The 22,015-nt window shown below is 36.7% G+C and overlaps 1 protein-coding gene across 1 annotated transcript; it reads left to right on the top strand.

The window, feature by feature from the left end:
* The first annotated feature begins 16,765 nt into the window (after positions 1-16,765).
* LOC115882637 lies at positions 16,766-17,662 on the top strand. Its single transcript, XM_030900830.1, has one exon. The coding sequence runs from the start codon at positions 16,766-16,768 to the stop codon at positions 17,660-17,662; it is 897 nt and encodes a 298-aa protein (XP_030756690.1).
* Positions 17,663-22,015: the final 4,353 nt, after the last annotated feature.

Genomic DNA, 22,015 nt, shown 5'->3' with positions numbered 1-22,015 from the left:
TAGTCGCCGTTGGCTGCAGAATCGCACGAGCTCCCGTACCTCGGGGCGGTGCCTCCCGTCACCCGGAAAGTAAGCAGAGGCAATCACGATGTTTTTACTGCAATCCTCGATATTAAGCTGAACCATGATAGGAACAAGATCTCGGGTTGTAAATTCTGAAACACATGTGTAGTTAATGTCCTTTCTTATAAGGAGAATACAGGCTCAGGGAAATTCCTGCCTGTTATCATATATTACCTTTGAATTTTTTTCCAGACAAACCTCTAATTTGTCCCTGATACACCCAGGGTTCCTGGGCTAGTACCATTGCATAATGATTTTCTCAAAGAGTCTTGCTATTGTAGCGGAAGACCCTTTTGCATGGTGCAGGTTTATTTGGGATATCCCATGCATGGGGGGGGGGAGGAAGAAAGGATAAGTTTGGGGTGGGAAGAGGGGCTGGTAGGACTTTGGACCTGGTTTGAGTTACTGGGATTTGTGTGTGGGATTCTCCCGTTGTAGAGGGGATAGGGTATTCCTCATCTTCCTCTGACAACGGAAGTTCCTCCTCCGAGGAAGTGGCCATCAACCTTCTCCGAGGATATACACCCTTCCACGGTTAGGGTTTGGCCCTCCAGTGCCCTTCACAGTCGAGGAGCTAGTCTTCGGCTGAGGTTCATGTGAGGTAGAGGCTGGAGGATATGTCTCCATTTTCTCTACCTGTTTAGCTTGGTCTCTTCTTAGACCTGATACCGGTGTTGTCCCGAATCTATAGTAAAGAGTGTATCCCTCTTTCTCTATTTGCCTCCTTGGATTTGAGGTCAATTCCTATTGTGAGGACTTGGCCGTGGCCCTCCTCCCTCGAGAGTTGATGATTCGCCAACGACGTCCCTTACATCGGAGTTCTGACCCTGGATAAGGTTCAGCAGGTAGGTGAGTATCTTTTCCCTTTGCTCCTTGGCAAATAGACCGTGATGGTCGCCTCCTTAGGGATGTTTTCTCCCTTCAGAGCAACCAGTCCCGGCCCCTGCCAATTCTTAAGTTTAGGTGCCGTTTCTATCAACCAATCCGCCGATTCTGGAGATACACAGGTCTATGAGGAGCACGCCCACCCGAAAGTGAATCCCCGCAAATCGCATTTGACCCACATTTTGTCCGTCGTTGTGTTGCTCTCCAATCGCCACTACTTCGTCCAGTATCGCCTCTTCTAGAGCCGTTTGCTGGTCGGTGGTCAGTACAACCTCTGGGTAATCCTTTGGTAGCACTGCCATTTTCACTTGTCCAGCAATAGAGGCAAAGCTGGTGATCTGTCCTGCTTGCCTCTCGAGTGTTGGACGTCTTTCCATCTGGCTTTTTCTCTTCTTGCCGGAGCAGAGGTGAAAGGTTTTCGTTCACTCTTTTTGCCCTTTGGTGGAGATGCGACAGCCTGTTTCTTGGTTCCTTTACCCTCCCTCTATGGAGGAGTACTTTCTCTTTTTGCTTCCTCTGGAGCAAGTCCTGGTGTGGAGCAGTCGGAGGTATCTCCGTGCTTCTGCTCCGCTAAGACCCACTCTCAGCGGATCGTCCATCCCGCCTGGTTGACCCAGGCCAGGTAGACTAAACGGTAGTCTGTGTCGCCTGTTGGGTTTAGGAGGTAAGCTCCCGACCCTTGCTAAAGGAGGTGGTGGTAGCTTCTGAGTACCACTAGCGCAGGACGGTCGCGCAGAAGTGTCAGCCACCTCTCCTGTATTTTTCTTTGGGGGGTTTGACCCCTTGGAACTTCATTGTTCCTGTTCCCAGTGTCGCTAGGGGGGTTTCCCCACAGCTTCTCTCAGGTGGTGTTGGTGTTTTTTTATTTTTTATTACTGCTCATAGTGTTCCCACTGAGTCCCTAGGGATAGTCAGTCCACTTCTACAGAGCCCCGCATGTAGAAGTAAGGGGAGTAAAGCTACAATGGGATTGCCCCTGATGCCCCAAGGTTGAGACCAGTAATGGCTAGTCCCCTATCTAGCCACGCATCCCTTTGACCTGGCCCCGCCATCGTAGGATTTAGGTTAGGTTTTGGTGAGGTTGTCTCCTCTTGGTCCAGGCAGTTAAGCCAAGACCCCCCACCCCCTCTACCCGCGAGACATGACCACAGACAGTAGAAGGTGCCTGGTTTAAATGTCTTGGTGCAAATTTCCTAGCCACTACATTAGAGACAAGACAATGAGTGAGATGCTTCTTGGACCGAGTCAAAGTGCTAGAGGAGATTCTGCCAGCACCTGACAAGGAGCTTCCCCACCAACGACAAGGTCTTGCATCTCCTAGGGGAAGCTAGGGGAAGCACTTGGTGGATGCTTTAGCACGTGCCCTAGAATTTGAGGCCGCGAAACAAAGTTCTCGGTCTTTAGGAAGAGTACGGGCCATCGACGAATGTTCCGACGAATCCGTGGAAGGGATTGTTCGGAAGGTAATGGACCAGTATATGGGCAAGAAGGGACCGATACGTTGCTGGAACTGCGGACAGGTAGGGACACGTGCGAAGCCGTTGTAAGGAGAAAAGAACGAAGAACCGGCTCCGGGTCGAGGTCGGAAAGACTACTAAGGGTCGAAATGAAGGGGCACACGTCGACATGTACCCAACATGCCCCAACGAAAACTGCTCAAGTCGCCTCGCTACAACACAAATTCAACAGTATTTTTGTAGATGGTTTTGTTGATGGAGAGTTCCGGACCATGCTGTTGAATACAGGTGCAACGAAAACTATCATCAGACCGGACATTCTTAAAACATCGAAGAAGGTTAAAACAACACAATGGCGACTACGTACTGCTACGGGGGGCTCCGCTGCTGTCCATGGAGAAGTAAACCTTAATTTTGTTATTGGGAGCACCAGTTTTGAACATCCAGTGTTAGTAGCAGAAATCGAAGATGAACTTATTCTCGGAATGGACATTATGACCACTAAAGGTTTTGAACTAAACTTCAAACAGGGAATTTTGAAAATAAATGAAGAAGAAGTGGTTCTACATCGAAAATGTGAGGAGGCGCTTCGCGTGGTGGTAGCAGAAGATGTTTCGATACCTGAGCGCTGTGAGATATTTTTGGATGGTTGCCTGGAAGGTAAAATGAATAATGGGAGTATTATTCTGTTGGAGCCAAGGAACCATGACAGCGAAATAGGACTGAAGGTCGCTGTTGGAAAAATGCCCTGCTACGAGCAGAAAGAAGACTGTACCGGTGAGTAATGAACACGAATTATTATTCTGTATCCTTGAAGAAGGAACCCTGTTAGAAGTGCACTGTTGTTCGGTCTCCTCAGTCATTCGAAGCGTGGAAGCCTCCAAAGTTTCGACTTCAAAAATTCCGGACAAAATGGTGAAGGAGTTAGTAAACGTTAAAGTTATCTCGAAAATAGTAGAAAATTGAGAAACCTAATAATCAAGTATCAAGACGTGTTTGATAAAGGAGAAGCTTGAGGAGATAGAGGTCGTACCAATTTAGTACAACATAAAATTGACACCGGAGATGCACGACCAATCAAACAAAATCCGAGAAGACTTCCGCTCGCCAAACGTGAAAGAAGCTGACAAAATCCTTCTAGAAATGAAAGAAGAGGGTGTCATCGAACCATCTAACAGCCCGTGGACATCGCCGGTAGTACTAGTAAAGAAAGAAAGACGGTACCACCAGGTTCTGTGTTGATTATCGGCAGCTCAATAATGTTACCAAGAAGGATAGCTATCCCCTGCCGAGGATAGACGATACTCTAGACACACTGGCGGGTCAACGATATTCTCTACGTTAGATCTGAAGAGTGGATATTGGCAAGTCGACATGGCGCCGAAAGACAGAGAGACAGCGTTCTCGGTGGACTCCGGACTGTGGCAGTTTACCGTCATGCCTTTTGGATTGTGCAACGCGCCAGCTACCTTTGAGAGACTAATGGAGTCTGTGTTAAAGGGACTATCCTGGACTACCTGTTTAGTGTACCTGGATGACATCATAGTGGTTGGGAAATCCTTTTGACCATCATCTGAAGAATTTGGAAGAAGTTTTCAAGCGACTAGGGAGTTCTGGTTTGAAACTTAGCCCCAAGAAATGTCATCTGTGTCAGAAAAAGGTACACTACTTGGGCCATGTAGTCTCCTCCCAAGGAGTTGCAGTAGATCCACTGAAGACCAAGACAGTGGAAGAGTGGCCGATACCTAAAGATAAACATGAACTACGAAGCTTTTTGGGACTATGCACATACTATCGACGCTATGTACAGGGTTTCGCCACCATCGCAAAACCATTGACCAGACTTACCGAAGGCGAGAGGCGTTTCTCTTGGGACTCCAGATTCTGACGAGGCATTCCGAAAATTGAAGAAGGCCCTGACTAGTGCGCCCATACTTAGCTACCCTCTTGGCAACGGAAACTTTATATTGGATACCGACGCTAGCAATGTTGCATTAGGCGCTGTTCTGTCTCAGATCCAGGATGGTCAAAGAAAAAGTCATTGGTTATTTTAGTAAGACCTTGTCAAAACCGGAAAGGAACTACTGTGTAACCAGACGAGAATTACTAGCAGTAGTTAAAAGCAGTGGAAACACTTCTACAAGTATCTCTATGGAAGAAAGTTCTTGTTAGAACAGACCATGCTGCTTTGAAATGGGTGTTGCAGTTTAAGAATCCTGAAGGGCAGGTAGCTAGATGGATTGAACGATTACAAGAATTTGACTTCGACACAGAACATCGAGCTGGGGCAATCCATCGAAATGCCGACGCACTTTCCAGAAGACCTTGCGCTAAGGACTGTAAGCATTGTTCCCGAGCAGAAGAGAAGAAGTGAAACTCCTAAGAACAACTGTGGTTAATGATAGTTGGCAACCCGAAGATCTTGCAAATGACCAAACCAGTGACCCAGAATTAGGTTTAGTAATTAACTGGAAAAACACAGGCCAAAGACCAACGTGGGAAGAAGTTTGCAGATATTCGCCGAACGTAAAGTCGTACTGGGCCAGTGGAATTCCTTGATAATAGATAACGGACTACTTCGCCGTGTGATCGAGAGTACCGAGGGACAAGAAGAGAGAAGGCAGATCGTCATTCCAAAGAAGAGGGTCCCAGAAGTCTGGGAGGAAGTTCACAATGGAACCAGCGAGGGACCTCTTGGTGTTACCAAGACACTTGGCAAGCTGCGTGAACGGTTCTACTGGGTGAACTGCAAAGAAGATGTGAGGGCCTGGTGTAAGAAATGTGACATTTGCGCAGCCATTAATGGGCCACAAAGAAAGCGTGGTAAAGCCCCTATGCGGCAGTACAATGTTGGTAGTCCCTTCGAACGAATAGCGATCGACGTGGCTGGTCGCTTTCCGGAAACGAACGATGGCAACAAATACATTGTGGTAGTAATGGATTACTTCAGCAAATGGGTCGAAGGCCTACGCGTTGCCAAATCAAAGAGCGTCCACGATTGCTGATGCCCTTGTTAAAGAATGGATCTGCAGGTTTGGGTGTTCCCCATGGAGCTTCATTCAGATCAGGGAAGAAACTTTGAGTCAATCTGTTCCAAGGCGTCTGTGAGAGTCCTGAACATCCGCAAAACCAGGGACGACTTTGCTCTACATCCACAATCCGATGGGATGGTTGAACGCATGAACAGAACTATCAACCGTTATCTGGCCAAAGTAGTCTCTGACCACCAAAGAGACTGGGACAAATTTCTTCACCTGTTCCTGTTGTCCTACCGTTCATCCGTCCAAGAATCTACAGGGCAAACTCAGGCCAGCATCGTTATGGGACGGGAAATGCGCCTACCCTGTGATCTGAAATTTGGTTGCCGACCGGGAGAAGAAGTCGCCGGAGAAGATTATGTCCACACACTACATCAAAGGATGGACGACATTCATCAGAGAGTCCGCCTAAATATTCAAAGTGCTAGTGACCGAATGAAGGAACACTACGACATTCAAGCTGAGCATGGAGGATACCAACCAGGGAAGTTGGTGGCTATATAACCCGCAGAGACGTCGTGGGTTATCTCCAGAAGCTGAAATCCTCCGTGGGGAAGGGGCCATACGAAGTCATGGATAGAATTAATGACGTCGTATACCGTATCAGAAAATTGCCAAAAGAAAACCGAGGGTAGTCCATTTCAAGCCGTTTGAGCCCCTACCAAGGCGAAATAGAGATCGTGCTGGGACCGTGAGAACCTGCAGCTTTGATCCACCTGATTCGGAGATGTCCTTTGACGATTTCATGGCCCGGATACAACAGCAGTGAGAAGGCTCGCTATGGTGTAACCAAAGAAGATCAACGAGACCTCTTTTCCGTGCCTCCTGGATTATTCGCTCGCTCATTGTGTGGCTCGAGATTTTGGATGTCCAGAGGAATCACGCTGCGACGTTCAATGAGAAGTTTGGGCGTGTCGAGGAGAACTACGCCGACAGGATCAGAGGTTGGGAAGCGTCTTGAGGCTAACCGACAATGCACATGGTCAAGCAAGGCACATCTTCTACCTGGTCACCAAGGAATGGTCCCGAGTAAGCCGACTTATCTCAATCTATGGAAGACCCTGATTGAACTGAGAGAAGCCCTGCTAAACAACAACATTGCACGATTAGCCTATTCCGAAGCTGGCGCGTGTGGACTCGATGGTTTGAGTTGGCGTACAATCCGGAACATGATTGAAGTCTTGTTCAGATTTACGGGAATCGAGATCCTCGTTTGCTGCTACAACCCAAAGCTGAGATCGGGAGAGAAAACTGTAGACTGCTATTTCACCAGACTTCGCAATGTACCAGGGGCCAGCTTTGCAAATACCTTCATTCACCGTATACATCTCGGGACGAGCATGTGCCTAAGAAGGGGGGCAGTGTTGCGAGCCGGTGTGGACTCGACCTAACCTCACAATATAGCCCGCCCTCGGATGACCTTAACATCACATAGACACCGCAATGATTCATTCGTTCGAGAAGAATCGAGACCCACTAGAATGGACTAGTACATACAGAACATTCGAAAACCTTCTCTATGCGCCCTAACGATCTTTGGACTATTCTAGATTTCTTTTACCTGTCGGTATAAAAGCCGGCGGCAGTGACCTAGAGAGGGGTAGTTATAAATATACCAGTGCAGTTGACGCGCTAAAATTCAAAATAAATTCTTAGTTATAAATCGTTTGTAAATAGTTCTATAAGTCTTTTATCCTTATTGTTTTTGTTAATTAGTGTTAAATAAATAGTGTTTAAATAAATTGTGACTTTCTATCCACACGGAACCGACGAAAAACGTAACAGTTGCATGCAAAAGTAGCGTAAATTTAACAGGGAGGTATTTTTATAGATATACAGGATGATTCATAGATTTAAATACATATTTACTTTAGAGTTGTATAGTTTGTCAAAAGAAATGCTATATTTTTTATTTTTTCTTGGTGAATTTGTCAAAAAATTGTCATTCCAGAAAATACTATAATGTCGAATCGTATAGAGTTCATTTTTTACCATTTTTGGATTAAATAATAAAATTTTTTGTTTATATAATAAAATATATATTTAAAGCCCTTTCTAAGTTAAAAATAAGTAATATGGAAGTTTTTTACTGGAACTAATTTAAGGTAACGTTCTCTTCATATAATTATATAAAAATATGCTAAATTCCTAAATTATTTATATGATTAAATTTTCTTTATATTATTTTTTTTGTATTATATACAGGATGCGTCAAAACTAGATATTATATTTTTCTTTGCTATTTCAAATGGAACACTTTATTTTATATCATAAATCAACAAATCTTTTATCCAACTTTTGTTTTGTTAAGATCTATATCCCAAATTAATAGTTATTGAATTGTTCTCAATAATTGTCTCTTTGAGAATAAACATGATTTGTTTTTCGCAATTTTATTAATAGGTTTGTCGTTAAAAGTGATGTATCTACATATTTATCAGCGACAAAAATTAAGAATTAGATGCCTAAAATAATTTCCTAATTATTTTTTTACTTGGCGTATCAGTAAATATTATTTATTTTATCGCTGCAGCTGAAAATAATTATGTATTCCAAAAGAGGACATTACTGTATAAATATCGATTATTTGGATTTAAAAATTATTTTTCAAAACAAAGTTGGAAAAAACTACGTTTATGTCATAAAATGTGGAGTAAAAAACGAACAACCAAACCAAAAACCCAACATCTAGTTTTGACGCCACCAGTATATATCATGCATTATAGTTGATTATACTGCAATTTATTATACATACGTAGTTTTGTTTGGTGAAAATGAAACTTTCTAAAAGTATTCCCAATTAAAACATATTAAGAATTTCCTACATTATAATTTTGAAAGACGTTTGAGTGGGCAGACAATTTGGTCTAAAATAATCATATGTCTAAAAAAATTAGTCTAAAATAATCAAAAACCACTTAACACATATAACTCGCTTTTGAAAAATCTAAAAGAAATAAGTTTGTTTATTATATTCATATTTTATTAAATTATTATAGGTGTGACTGCTAAGTGGTCGTACTCGCCACTTTAACCAACCATTGGTGAGACCATGGGAGATTATAATGCAGAGATTATCAGAGATTATAATGCGAATTTTTCATACCATGTAAATCTATATACATATATTAATAAATGCGTTTGTTTTATTAAATTTGTTTTCTTATACGGTATGAGCGAAAAAAAAACGGCGTCTATTTGTTTACGTACAAATATATGACATCGATATTCATTTCCAAGCCACCTCTGACGCCGTTTTTTTTTTAACGTATGGTATACACTTACATATCCCTTATCCTTTAAATCCGATTTATTTCTAATAATTATAAAAATAAGATACCTGATTGATTCTTCCGAAATATTATAAAATGAGATATCAGGGAAGTACACTAAAGTTAATTATCTCGCTTGTTTTGGGAAATTCAAAAAAGGGTATAGAGAATCTTAAGACACAGTTCAAATATTATTTTTGTGAGTATAATGGGTGCTTCAAAAATGTGGCGGATATAATGTAACATGTTTTTTAATGCAAAACTCTTATTTATAACTTTTATTTTATTTTCGATTCTGCCTAAAATTCTATAACTTTTTTTTTATAAATAACGTTAGTATTTGCAAAATAAAATTATTTCTATGTTAATTGTCAGTTGTTTCCGAAGTTGGGCTACACAAATTTGGTAGGAGTGTTTTACAGAGGTGAAGAAAAAGATATATGTAAAAATACTTGGAGTTAGATGCTACACTGTGTTCAAACAGTTTTTTTGGGCTGATCCTATATATTATTATTTTTTCTAGTGATTTTACAAAACCTTTCAACATTTGTTAAGAAAGTATATTAAGTACATCTATACTCTATACAGCTTGCCAATCTGTCTTTCTGAATTTTCGAATTTTATCCTTCTTTTACTTCATTTACACTATAACAAGTTTTGACAAAACCAAAATTATTTATTATTAAGCATAAAGTAATTATATAGTTATATGACATTGTTAATAGAAATTAGAAGAATTTTGTAAAAATCTATCAGAAAAAATATAATATACCGATTGTTTTTCAAAAGTGGCTTGATTGACGTATTCAATTAGTTTCGGTTATTTCTTGTTTCACCGGAAATGACACACAACTTGGTTTTAAATGGTACCGTCGGTATTTTTTTTACTTTATTTGACAGAATATGGCATTGTGAATAGAATAATTTAATGTCAACTTTTGACATATTTACTTAAAAAATTGTATTTTAAATTACAATCTAGAGTGCCATGATAAAAAACAACATGTAACCGGTCGTAAAGGTAACGACAGTTTGACTCGATATACGAAGTGTGTGGTACCAAATTACCTATTTACCAGGTACCAAAAAGGAAAAGACACAAAAAAAACTATTAGACGATCAAATCAATTTTCCGGAGCTCCTTGATTAAAAATTAATGGTTTTAACACAGCCGTGACACTAGATTGAATTTTAAAATGCTATTTTTTTTAATTGAAAATGTCAAAAGTTGACATATGATATATGTCATTCTATTCAGAATGTAATTTTCTATCAAATAAAGTATAAAAAATACCGAGGGTACCATTTAAAAATCAAATGTTGTACTCGTACATATACGTTTCCGGTGAAACAGGAAGTGACCGAAACTAACGGAATACGAATCAATCTCGATTTATGTCATATACCTACTAACATTCCGAATTTGGTAAACCCCGAATTTAATTTTTTTATCTGAAAAAATAAAAAAAGTTATAGAGGGTGAACCGCTTTTGAAAAAAACACTCAGTATAGGCTGCATCATTGAAAGAATCTGCAGATATTTTTTCTATTTTAAATACGTAGTCAATTTCAAAAATATATATTGAACACCCTGTAGCATCTACCTTAAATATCTACATATAAATATCTAATATTTTTCTCTTCATCAACAAATTGAAATATTATAAAACTAGTTTTAGCTTACACCATTATACAAGAAATATACTTAAAAAAGTAATAGAATTTTACATGAATCTAAAATAAAATAAGATGTTACATTTAAAAAAAAAACATTATGTTAAATCCGCCACACTTTTTACAAAGTTACAGACGTAGGTAGGTATAGTTTCATATTATATTCTTTAATTATCCATCTAAAAATAAAATATTTATATACCTAATAATATCATACTTTAGTATCCAACAGAAAAATGGCCATGAAAATCAAAATAAATATAAATCCATGTCCAAAAATAAAAAATGTAAATAACGCTTTGAGGTATAAATTCGGTTCGAATCAGATAAGATATTTTATTCTTTACCGAGAATTAAATTCGAAGAATTCCTAGTCCCTACTTCTTTGCCAAATTCAATAGTCTCCGCTCCTTTTTACGTTTTAATTTCTGCCACCAGTTGGCAGCATCGACTTATACAGGCACATTGACTAACTATTAATACATAAACAAGGGTATTAGGCTTGGTGCATTTCGGTTGATTTGAACAAATTCCGACCGCAGCGCACTCTACGGCAGAAATCAGAATATCAATATACAGTTCACGCCGCCGCCGCGCCTCCGTCATGTCAATCGCATTAAGGCCGATTCTCACCTAAGCGGCATCGAGCGAAGCGACGCGGTGCGGCGCTTCAAAATGACGTTTCCAATTGTTTGCGTGTAAAGGCCGATTCTCACCTAAGCGGCGCGGCATCGAGCGAGGCAGCGCGCGCGGTGCGGCGCGAGGCGTAGCGTCATTTCGGATCGGCTATTCACACCTAAGGGCATTTGGCAGCAGCAGAACCGAAACAGTAGAGTTTCGTTTGTATTTGAGTGTATACGTAGGTGGACGACAATGACTTCGCACACGTTAGATGATTCAACATCCTCATCATCAGAAGATTTTTTGTTTGTCGCTGCAATATGTCATGAACGTGAACAGAAAGAGAGCAAAAAAAGCGGCAATATTACAAACAAGTACTCAATATTACAATAATACAAACGAGTACTATGAGTCGATCACTTTTTTCTTATCCATGATTTTTCAAAACACTACAAACACAAATTTTTACAATTTAAATAACCTCTTCAAGTCGTCCCGTGGCTTGCTTATGACGCTTCGTGATCCTCACTTGGTCGTCAGCAGGCGATCAGGCGCGAGTTTAGACATGCGTGCCGCGAGCCAACGCTCCTGGAAGCGTTGAAAAATTGCAGCGTCGGACCGCGATAATACGCTTGGCGCCGCTCTGCTTAGGTGAGGACGGTATCATTTGATTACACGCAAACAATTGGAAACGTCATTTTGAAGCGCCGCGCCGCGCCGCGTCACTTCGCTCGATGCCGCTTAGGTGAGAATCGGCCTTTAATCAAATGATACCGTCCCATAGTACTAGTAGTGGGAACTATCGAATGAATACTATCGAAACATTCGATAGTTGCAATTCATTCGAATAATTCGATAGCTAGTAAGAAAACATTCGTCGAAAACTATTCGAATAAAAATAAAAATATCGAATAGATGCGTCATCTGCCTTGAAATATATTAATTCGGCAGCAAAAACCATTCATTTATAAAATTCATTCATTTGTAAAATTCATTTATTCGTCAGGATCGATTATAATAAAATATAAACTGGATTTTAGTTGTCGCCCGGCGACGTATGTTTCTTTCCTAGAAACCCGACAGCGGTCGGCGGTCGGTGGCAATGGTATGAAAAAAGCCGGCATCTTTGATTTTGAGTCAGATAAAGATAAGGACACATTATTTTTTTTATTGAGGTGCTAGTATTTACACAAATATACATTATGAACGGCGCTGTTGCCGTATATTCGTATTAGTTGGTATTAGCAAAGAATATTTATTCTTTGGTATTATAGTTAGTTAGGGATAGTATGACTATATATTTTGCATTTTTTTATTAATATTCTGTTGTTACACTGCAATAATACTTTATATTTTGGATGTAGGAAAATGATTTTTTAATGTTTTTTTAAGCAAAACTGGTTTAATAAATAATAATAACAGTAATAATTTGTTACCTATTAACACCAAAATTTAAAATCATTTAATATAAACATTTTTTTTAAGTAGTAGCGAAATATAAACAACAAATTAAGAAGTCCAAATTATTTATATTAGATCCTATTTAAAAAATAATATAGTCTCTAAATTTTTTGTGTGGCAACGTTGGTTTATTAAATAATAATAATTACAGAACTAATTTGTTATATTAACAACAAATTTTAAAATCATGAAATATAAACATTTATTAATTTTCTAAGCATGCAGTGTAATAGAAGAAAAATATAAATAAGAAATTAGAAATCAAAATAATTATATATGTGTATTACCTTTTATTACTTTGTATTAGTATTTAAAAATAATATTTGCTTTTACTGGCATTTACTTTAAAAATAAATAAAATATTTCTTCGCAAAAATCTACATGTAAGAGAATTAGCATAAACAAAATACAAATATCGTTAACTTTTTTTTAAATTGGCACGTGTAAAACTTTAATCAATCAATTTAATTTTCCCATCCCAAAATTTCAGTTCGATAACCATTTACTTAACCACATTACCACATTACTTAAATATGATTATTAAGTTCAACTAATTCATATTACTAAAACATCTAAAATACAAATACATATGTATTTTAAAATTAATTGTAAGTTCACCTCATCTCTCTTAAAAATTGTTACTTCTACCAAAATTTCCCATTAAAAAAATAAATATATACCGTATAAAATTAAGTAATTGAAAGATCGGAAAATCACACAAATTTTCAAGAAAAATTTTGACCACCTGCACGTAACACGTACACAATCATCAATTTAAAAAAAAACACTACTACTTTAGTATTTTAAATATTTTAATAAACGCAAAAATAACACAGTATTAAGAAGGCAAGTTATAAAAATTTGGAAGGACTAATGATGCACTGACGCAGACAAAATCAAAAACGAATACTAAATTTCATTTATAAAAAGCATTCGATAGTAGTGGCTTAACGATAATCATTTAGTCGCACGGCGAGGTTGTCACATATGCTTTAGTATACAAATGAATGAATGATTTTATTCGAATGAAACCATTCGATAGTTGAAATCATTCATTCAGTAACCATTCGATAGTCTAATTCATTCGATAGTTCCCATCGCTACATAGTACCATCCTCACCTAAAGGCCGGTTCGCATATACGCTTCGCCGCGCTTCACTGTGCTTGGCTTGGCTTCGCGACAAAGCGTCAATTTACCGAGATGAATTTAATGGAATTTACATATGAGCTTCAAAACCGGAGCGACGCGACGGAGCGTCGCGTCAGTTCAAGTGAAACCAGCAGTGTGGCTACGAAGAAATGTTTAGTATGAATCATAGACTTAAAATAAAATATAGACTACACTATTTACATCTCAACGCGGTCAAACAATATTTTTTGTACACATGTTTACTTCTGGGTACAGTCGACCGAGCCTTTCTCATCCAGCCTATGTTGTCACGTCTTTAATATTATCAATATTTTTTTTCTTGTTATACACATATATTGAGATATTAATACTACAGTTTAATAAAAGTAGGTTTTAATTTCCATAGATGTATTAAATAGTCCTTATACTACTAAATTATAAGTCGGATACTGTTTAAAAAGGATAAGTTCTTTACAATATGACAACACGGATTAGAGGCGAGGGAGCCTATTCATTCATATATTACCTTGTAGTACGCGTCGCACGTGTGCGGTAAAGCTTTGTTGCCGCTATGTCCCCGGCTGTATTAACGCATTTTCTTAGCTTGTAGTCCTTAGTGTTTATTTTATTGACTTTTTCTTTTCAAGAACTATAAAATATGGTTCGCCAGTGCCAAATTTGCAAGAAATTTGACTTAAATAATCCATTTAAGTCTTGAAACGACTTTCGACCGGTAGGGCAACTCTCAATTTACCCATTAGAGTCAGTGGCGTTGTTGTAGAAAGGCGCTTATTTAGATAATATTTTAGCCAAAATGTAAAATCTGAATTTTTTTCTCTTACATTACATTATTTACTTACTTACATTGTAACAAAATCATAATTATAACCCTGTTAATAATTAATAATGTTTTTTATTAAAAATATATTCTAGGTTTATTTCTAAAATTATCTTCAGAATCTAAATAACATACAAAATTTTAAAATGATATTACATTATGAAACAATATTTCTTAATATACCGGGTCGTCTCAAAGTGGCTCACCCCTATAACTTTTTATTTTTTCAGATAAAAAAAAACAGATTTGTATGTTAGTAGATATATATGACATAAATTAGGATTTATTGACATATTCAATTGTTTTTGGTCTCTTCCTGTTTCACCGAAATGATTACATCTTTTGATTTTAAAGGCACCCTCGGTATATTTATTCGATAAAAAGACACTCTCTGAATAGAATGACATATCATATGTCAACTTTGACATTATCACTTAAAAACAAATCGTATTTTAAAAATTTCAATCCAGGGTGTCATGGTGTTGTTAAAAAACACTAAGTTTTAATCAAGGAGCCTTGGAAAAATAGTTTTGATCGTCTAATGGGTTTCGTGTCTTGTCTAGGCCGGTTAAAAGATGTACAAATCGTATTTTTAATCATACATATGTCAATTTTTTCAAATGGAACAAGGGTCACTCTTTAGCATATTTGGAAAAAGCATTTTTTATGAATATATTGATACCACACACTTGGTATTTCGAGTCAAATTGTCGTTATGAACCGCGTGTTACAATTACAATTAAACCATATGCGAAAATGTCAAAAGTTGACATATGGTCATTCTATTCAGAGTGTCATTTTCTATCGAATAAAGTAGAAATATACCGAGGGTGCCGTTTAAAAATTAAAAGTTATAGTCATTTCCGGTGAAACAGGAAGTGACCAAAAACAATTGAATACGTCAATCAATCCCTAATTTATGTCATATACTAACATACTAAATCTTGTTTTTTTTATTTGAAAATATAAAAAATTATGGGGGATGAGCCACTTTTAGGACGCACCCGGTATAATAAAGACAGTACCGAGTTAAATAAATGCCAGTTTTTTATTTTATCCACTTCCTATCACCTTCCTTGCTTTAATGGAACAGATTTATGTTTTTCTCTAATTTACATAATAAGACATCACTTAACCAGAAAAAAAAATTACAACAATCATATTTTTTTCTCTCCTGTCGCCGATTCTATTATATCTGTGGAATAGATCCTGTTTTGATTAATATTAGGGGTTGTAAATGTTTGACTAAAATTAATAATTTATTATTAATTTCAAAAATTACAGTAATTTCGATTATAAAATTTCTTCTATAACGTGTATTTTATTATTTTTTATCCTTTTTTTTGGACTCTAAGACGTTTTTCTAAACTTTTATTTAAAAAAACCTGTCCTAAATCTTAATAAAATATAAAAAGTTTAAATACGATATATTTTTAATTGATTATAGCTTCATTAAAATAAAAAAATACCCGGCTATGATACGGAGAGTTCAGGTGTACTTGAGAAACGAAGACAGTGTTGTGTTTCTCGGCAGAGTCGTCAGGGAACGACCGTTACAACAGAGACAACCTATCTATCGCTCGTGTCGCACTCGTTATAACCTAAAACAATAACACAACAATAACAAGATATTGTCTGACCGCATGTTCCAGCTATTTATGAATGAGATGCTCAGTCTATATTTTATTTTAAGTCTATGGTATGAATAGTTTTGACAGTTTTTCATCAGATGAAGCATTTGTTTTAGCACTAGTGTGTGATTACGAACAACGAAAGAAAAGAAAAAGCCGTAAATATTGGGTACATGATATTTTCCGAGCTAGACTGTCAGAAGGGGAATTTCACACGCTTTTTAAACTGATAGACGAACACAAATTTTATAAATATTTTAGAATGTCTCCAGAGAAATTTAATTTGTTATTGGGATTAGTAGCAGAGAAATCCACAAACCAAAATAGCAGATTCCGACCTTGTATAGGACCCCAAGAACGTTAAACTCGTTTGATCGAGCAACGCTGCACTTCAAATAGATGAACTTCACTGATACAATAGTTAGATCGAAACACGAAAGACTCGAAAAACAGTGCTCCGTATAGATAACCATATTTCAATGTTACGGGTAAAGAGAAAATATTCATAATTATGCATTCTACAGAACAAGTGATAGTAAATGTGTAGTGTGAAATTCAGAAACTTGTGTGGAAAATGAAGATAAATAATTGAAGAAAACTTAAAATACAAGGTCAAGTTTAATATCAACATCATATCAACATTGAGGGCTACAAAGTCGTGGAAGGTCTGCACCAATATCAAAACCTGTTCTTAAAATGGTTGACTTATCAAACGAACATCTTACCACAATATTAGAAACAATAAAAAAATCTTCCGAAGAAACATCTGCGGCAGTAACCAGTCAATTAAAAGAATATTTCAAGGAAGAAACTGAAAAACTCCTGAATAAAATTAATGAACAAGCTCACAAAATCGAGATTTTAGAAGAACGCTGCACGAAGATTGAGGAAAATCAAATTAAGTTTGAGAGATTCATAAAAAGAAAAAATTTAATTATATTTGGAGCCAGATATAACAAGGATAATAATAATATATTACAGTTCACGCTCGATCTACTTCAAAAGTATTTAAATGTCCAAATAACTGAAAACGATATAGACAATATTTATACTCTGAATAACGTATCATCAAAAAACGGGCCACCAATCAAAGTAGAATTTGTGACAAATCTAAAGAAGAATTTGATAATTGGGAATTGCTACAAATTAAAAAATACCGAAATATCAATTGCACAAGATCTTTCGTATGAAGACAGGCAGGAAAGAAAAATTTTACAAGAACACTTAAGGCAGGCAAGAGCAAAGAATTACTCAGCAAAAATATTGTCAAACAATAGACTTCAAATAAATGGCGATATCTACACTACAAATCAACTGAAAGCAACAAGTAACGAAGTAATTTTGCAGGAAGAATCTAGAAGTTTAAGCACTAAGCCACAATCACCGAATCCAACGTCTGACTCAGAAGAAGTGTTTGTGCCGGCATCTTTAAGTATTGAAAATAAAGAAAAATCTACAGCTAAATTCCAAACCATAGAAAACGAAAAGTCAAAAAAAAGGGAACTAAATAATAGCAACTCACCAACCAAAGCACCTCTGTCCGAAGCGAAAAGATCAAGAACTACTTCTAGATCAACCAGGAAACATACATAAATTCAAGTAAGCAACAGATTTTATTCTATTGGTGCTGGCGGTCAAAATCCAACTTGATGCCCATGATAGTTTTTCTGTTGGTCATTCATATACCGAGATAAGACTCATAGTGTTGTCGATAAATGTGTCTTTATTTTTAATGTTGTTTACAAGAATTGTTTTTTTTTTAAATATTAAGAAGATTACTTTAATTACCTTTTAGATTTAGAATTGGTTAGACATATTTATATTATATTAATGGATTAAGTTTATTAGGCTGTAATTGTAGTTGAATAGCGATTAATTAATTTGTTTCTTAATAAATTGTTACAATGACCTTTTTTAACGGAGCACATATAAATATTAGATCTCTGGTGCATAATTTCGATACGTTTAAAGACCATGTTCTAAGTAATGATTATTCTGTGATCGGAATTTCAGAGACGTGGTTGACGCCTAATATTAACAATGAAATTATAGATGTTCCGGGATACAATTTTGTAAGACAGGACAGGCATTCACGGGGGGGTGGTGTTGGCTTGTATATTAAGAACCAATTCATTTATGATATTTTACGTGGCGAGTCTGTGGATGTTGTTGAGCATCTTTGGGTTAAACTTGAATGTGGCGCAAAAACTCTCATTATAGGCACTGTATATCGGCCGCCTAATGCAAATAATAATGAATTTATATCATACCTAGAGGATATGCTTATTGATTTTTTTACACAAAACAGCGAAATAATATGTTTTGGTGATATAAATATTAATTTAATAGATAATGACAGCTCGCAAACCATACAATTTCAAAATGTAATCAAAACTTTTAATCTTGAGCAAATTATTTCTGTTCCTACTAGAATTTCATGTACTAGTTCTACACTTATTGATGTGATTTGTTGTAACACTGAATATGTCCAGGATTCTGGTGTGAAGGATATAAGTGTCTCGGACCATTTTCTGGTTTACGTAGTATTAAAATATATAGAAAGGAAGCCTAGTCAAACACCTATTAAATATAGAAATTTTAAAAATATGAATTTAACTAATTTTCAATCGGATCTTGAGAGTGCTCCCTGGGATTTAATTTTTGGTATGGATGATATTGACGAAAAAGTTACATTTCTGACTGATCTCATTCTAAGACTTTTTGACTGTCACGCGCCTATGAAATTAATCAAGTGTAAAAGATATGCATATAGTCCGTGGATAACAGACAATGTAAAATATATGAAAACGCTTAAAAACCAGGCATTAAATCGTTATCGTCGAACAAAAAATCCTGAACATTGGAATTATTACAAGCAAATGAGGAATTTAACAACATCAGCAATTAGATCAGAGAAAAAAGCATACCTTAACTATAAGTTTCAAACCTCCACAGCCAAGGAACAATGGAATGAGCTAAGACGACTTAATATACTGTCTAACAAAACTAGTAATATTCCAGAAAACCTACAAAATGTCAATGAAATTAATGGATATTTTACCCAAACAACAAAAACATGTAATATTCCTAAAAAGGATATCTTAGACTATTATAATAACAACAGTTTACTTCCTCAAAATTCTTTTTCTTTTTCTACTGTGTCAGAAGATTTAATATCTCATATTATTCTGGCTATTAGATCTAAAGCCTTTGGATCCGATGATCTAAATATCTCTTTGATATCTTTTTGTTGTCCTCATATAGTGCCTTATATAACTGATATAATTAATTCTTGTATTCAGAGATCTTATTTCCCAAAGTCTTGGAAACTTGCTAATGTGACACCATTACCAAAAAAAAGTAACCCCACAGAATTCAGCCATTTACGTTCAATTTCAATATTACCAACTTTGTCGAAAATATTAGAAAAAGTAATGGAAACCCAAATTCGATCCTATCTTTCAGTTACTAGTATCTTGCCCATTAAACAATCGGGGTTCAGAGCTGGTTATAGCTGTGGCAGTGCTTTGACTGATGTTGTTGATGATGTGGTGAGAGCCCAGGATAAGAATAATGCTACCGTACTAGTACTTCTCGATTATAGTAAAGCCTTTGATGTGCTTAACCACATACTTTTAATACTTATTTTAAAATACATAGGTTTTACAGTAGAAGCTTCATCGTTTATAAAATCATTTTTGACAGATAGATGTCAACGAGTTGTTTGGGAGAATAACTATTCAGAGATATTGAGTGTTTCATCTGGAGTCCCACAGGGTAGCATTTTGGGTCCTCTCTTATTTAGTATATATACCTCAAATTTTGTAGGGAGTCTTAAGTACAGTGGGTATCACCTGTATGCCGATGACACACAAATCTATATATCTTTTAATCAGAATCAAGCTGATGCTGCACATAGAAAACTTAACTCTGATTTGGATAGAATATTGAAAGTATCCTCGGATCATATGCTTGATTTAAATCCAAGTAAATCAACTGCTCTATTGTTCTGCGCGGAGAGTTACCGGGATATGATTATGGAGCATGTTAGACCTAGATTAGGTGATAATCTTATCTTATTTCAGAAGTCTTGCAAAAACCTTGGTCTAGTCATGGATAATAAACTAAAATTTAACGGACATATCACCCTCTGCTTGGCCAGAGCTTTTTCAAAATTAAAACTAATATATTCACAGCGGCACTTTTTATCACAAAAAACTAAAACAATCTTATGTGACACGCTTGTTCTATCTCATTTTAATTATCTAGATAATGTATATGGTCCATTTCTCGACTCAAAAGATAACAACAGAGTACAAAAAATCCAGAACTCTTGCGTAAGATTGATCTGCGGAATAAGAAGAAGACAAAGAGTGTCACATAAACTTAGAGAACTTAATTGGCTTAACATGTCCGAACGTCGTCTTTTGCACTCGGTATGTTTTTTCTATAAAATTCTGAAACATAAATGCCCACCTTATCTTTACAACAAATTACAATTTCGTACAGATGTGCATAACCTAAATATCCGCAGACAACATCTTCTAACCATACCCGCTCATAAAAAAGAATTCTTTAAAAAGTCATTTTCCTACCAAATTGCTACGTCAATAAATAAGTTCACAATTACTGATTTTTCGAGGTCTGTCCTGTCTTTCAAAAGAAAAATTAAGAATCAACTGCTCCCGGAATGAATTGATATAATTTTTAATTTTTTTTTAATCCTCTTGTGCTATTTTAAGTAGAAAGTTCTAAGTTTATTAAAGATTGTTGCTTTTTTGTGTCGTAATAATACTTTTTGTACGGTCTTTTTTTTTAGTTTTGTATGATATTGATTTGTGCAAAATTATATTATTATTGCCTTTTGTTTGGTAATATTGTTGTATATTTTTTTTTCGTGGCCTCAACAGCACCTTCGACTTTGAAGGAAGCTGACTGTGCCTTTTGTTCCAATTGTTAAAATAATTTATATATTATGTATTTTGTATGTGATTTGGAACAATAAACCTTTTTTATTATTATTATTATTATTAAATGCGCGAAAGAGGAGGCGTTCACCGACAATTGGAGGCGTCAAGCCGGTTGTCAAGCGAGGCGTAGCGCAATTGAGAACTACTACGTAAGAAAACACAAAGACTTTTTAACGCGACATTTTGACGCTCGATGAAGTCAAGCGTAGTAAAGCACGATGAAGCGTATATGAGAAACGGCCTTAAGCAGAGCGGCGCCAAGCGTATTGTCGCCATCCGGCGCTGCGATTTTTCAACGCTCCTAGGAGCGTTGGCTCGCGGTACACGTGTATAAACCCGCGCGTTATCGCCTGCTGACGACCAAGTGAGGATAACGAAGCGTCAAAAGCAAGCCACGCGACGACTTAAAGAGGTTAATTAAATTGTAAAAATTTATAGTGTTTTAAAAAAATGGACAAGAAAAAATTGATCGACTGATAGTACTATTATAGTTTGTATTATTGTAATATTTTTGTAATATTGAGTACTTGTTTGTAATATTGCCCCTTTTTTTTGCTCTTTTTCTGTTCATGTTCGTGACATATTGCAGCGACAAACAAAAAATCTTCTGATGATGAGGATGTTGAATCATCTAACGTGTGCGAAGTCGTTATTGTCCACCTGCGTATACACTCAAATACAAACGAAACTCTGCTGCATAGATAAAAGAAAATAATCTTGACTCTACTGTTTCGGTTCTGCTGTTGCCAAATGCCGCTTAGGTGTTAATAGCCTATCCGAACTGACGCTACGCCTAGCGCCTACGCCTACGCCGCGCTGCCTCGCTCGATGCCGCTTAGGTGAGAATCGGCCTTTAAAATAATATTGAAACCCCGATTTCATATTTGTCATAATATTTAAGTATTTTAGTTTTTTGCTAGTGCAGTTATTGAGACTATAAAATACTCAGATACGAGGTTTGTGTGATGTAACGTAG

This window comes from Sitophilus oryzae, unplaced genomic scaffold (genome assembly GCF_002938485.1).
Source record: "Sitophilus oryzae breed Bouriz unplaced genomic scaffold, Soryzae_2.0 scaffold_1112_pilon_pilon, whole genome shotgun sequence".
NCBI classification, from domain to species: Eukaryota; Metazoa; Arthropoda; class Insecta; order Coleoptera; family Curculionidae; genus Sitophilus; species Sitophilus oryzae.
The sequence above is the reverse complement of the archived record's forward strand: the minus strand, read 5'-3'. Positions and strand labels throughout refer to the sequence as shown.

Bases quoted from the DNA above. Each gene is read 5' to 3' on its own strand.
- LOC115882637 (XM_030900830.1), top strand. From the start codon at position 16,766: ATGGTTGACTTATCAAACGAACATCTTACCACAATATTAGAAACAATA.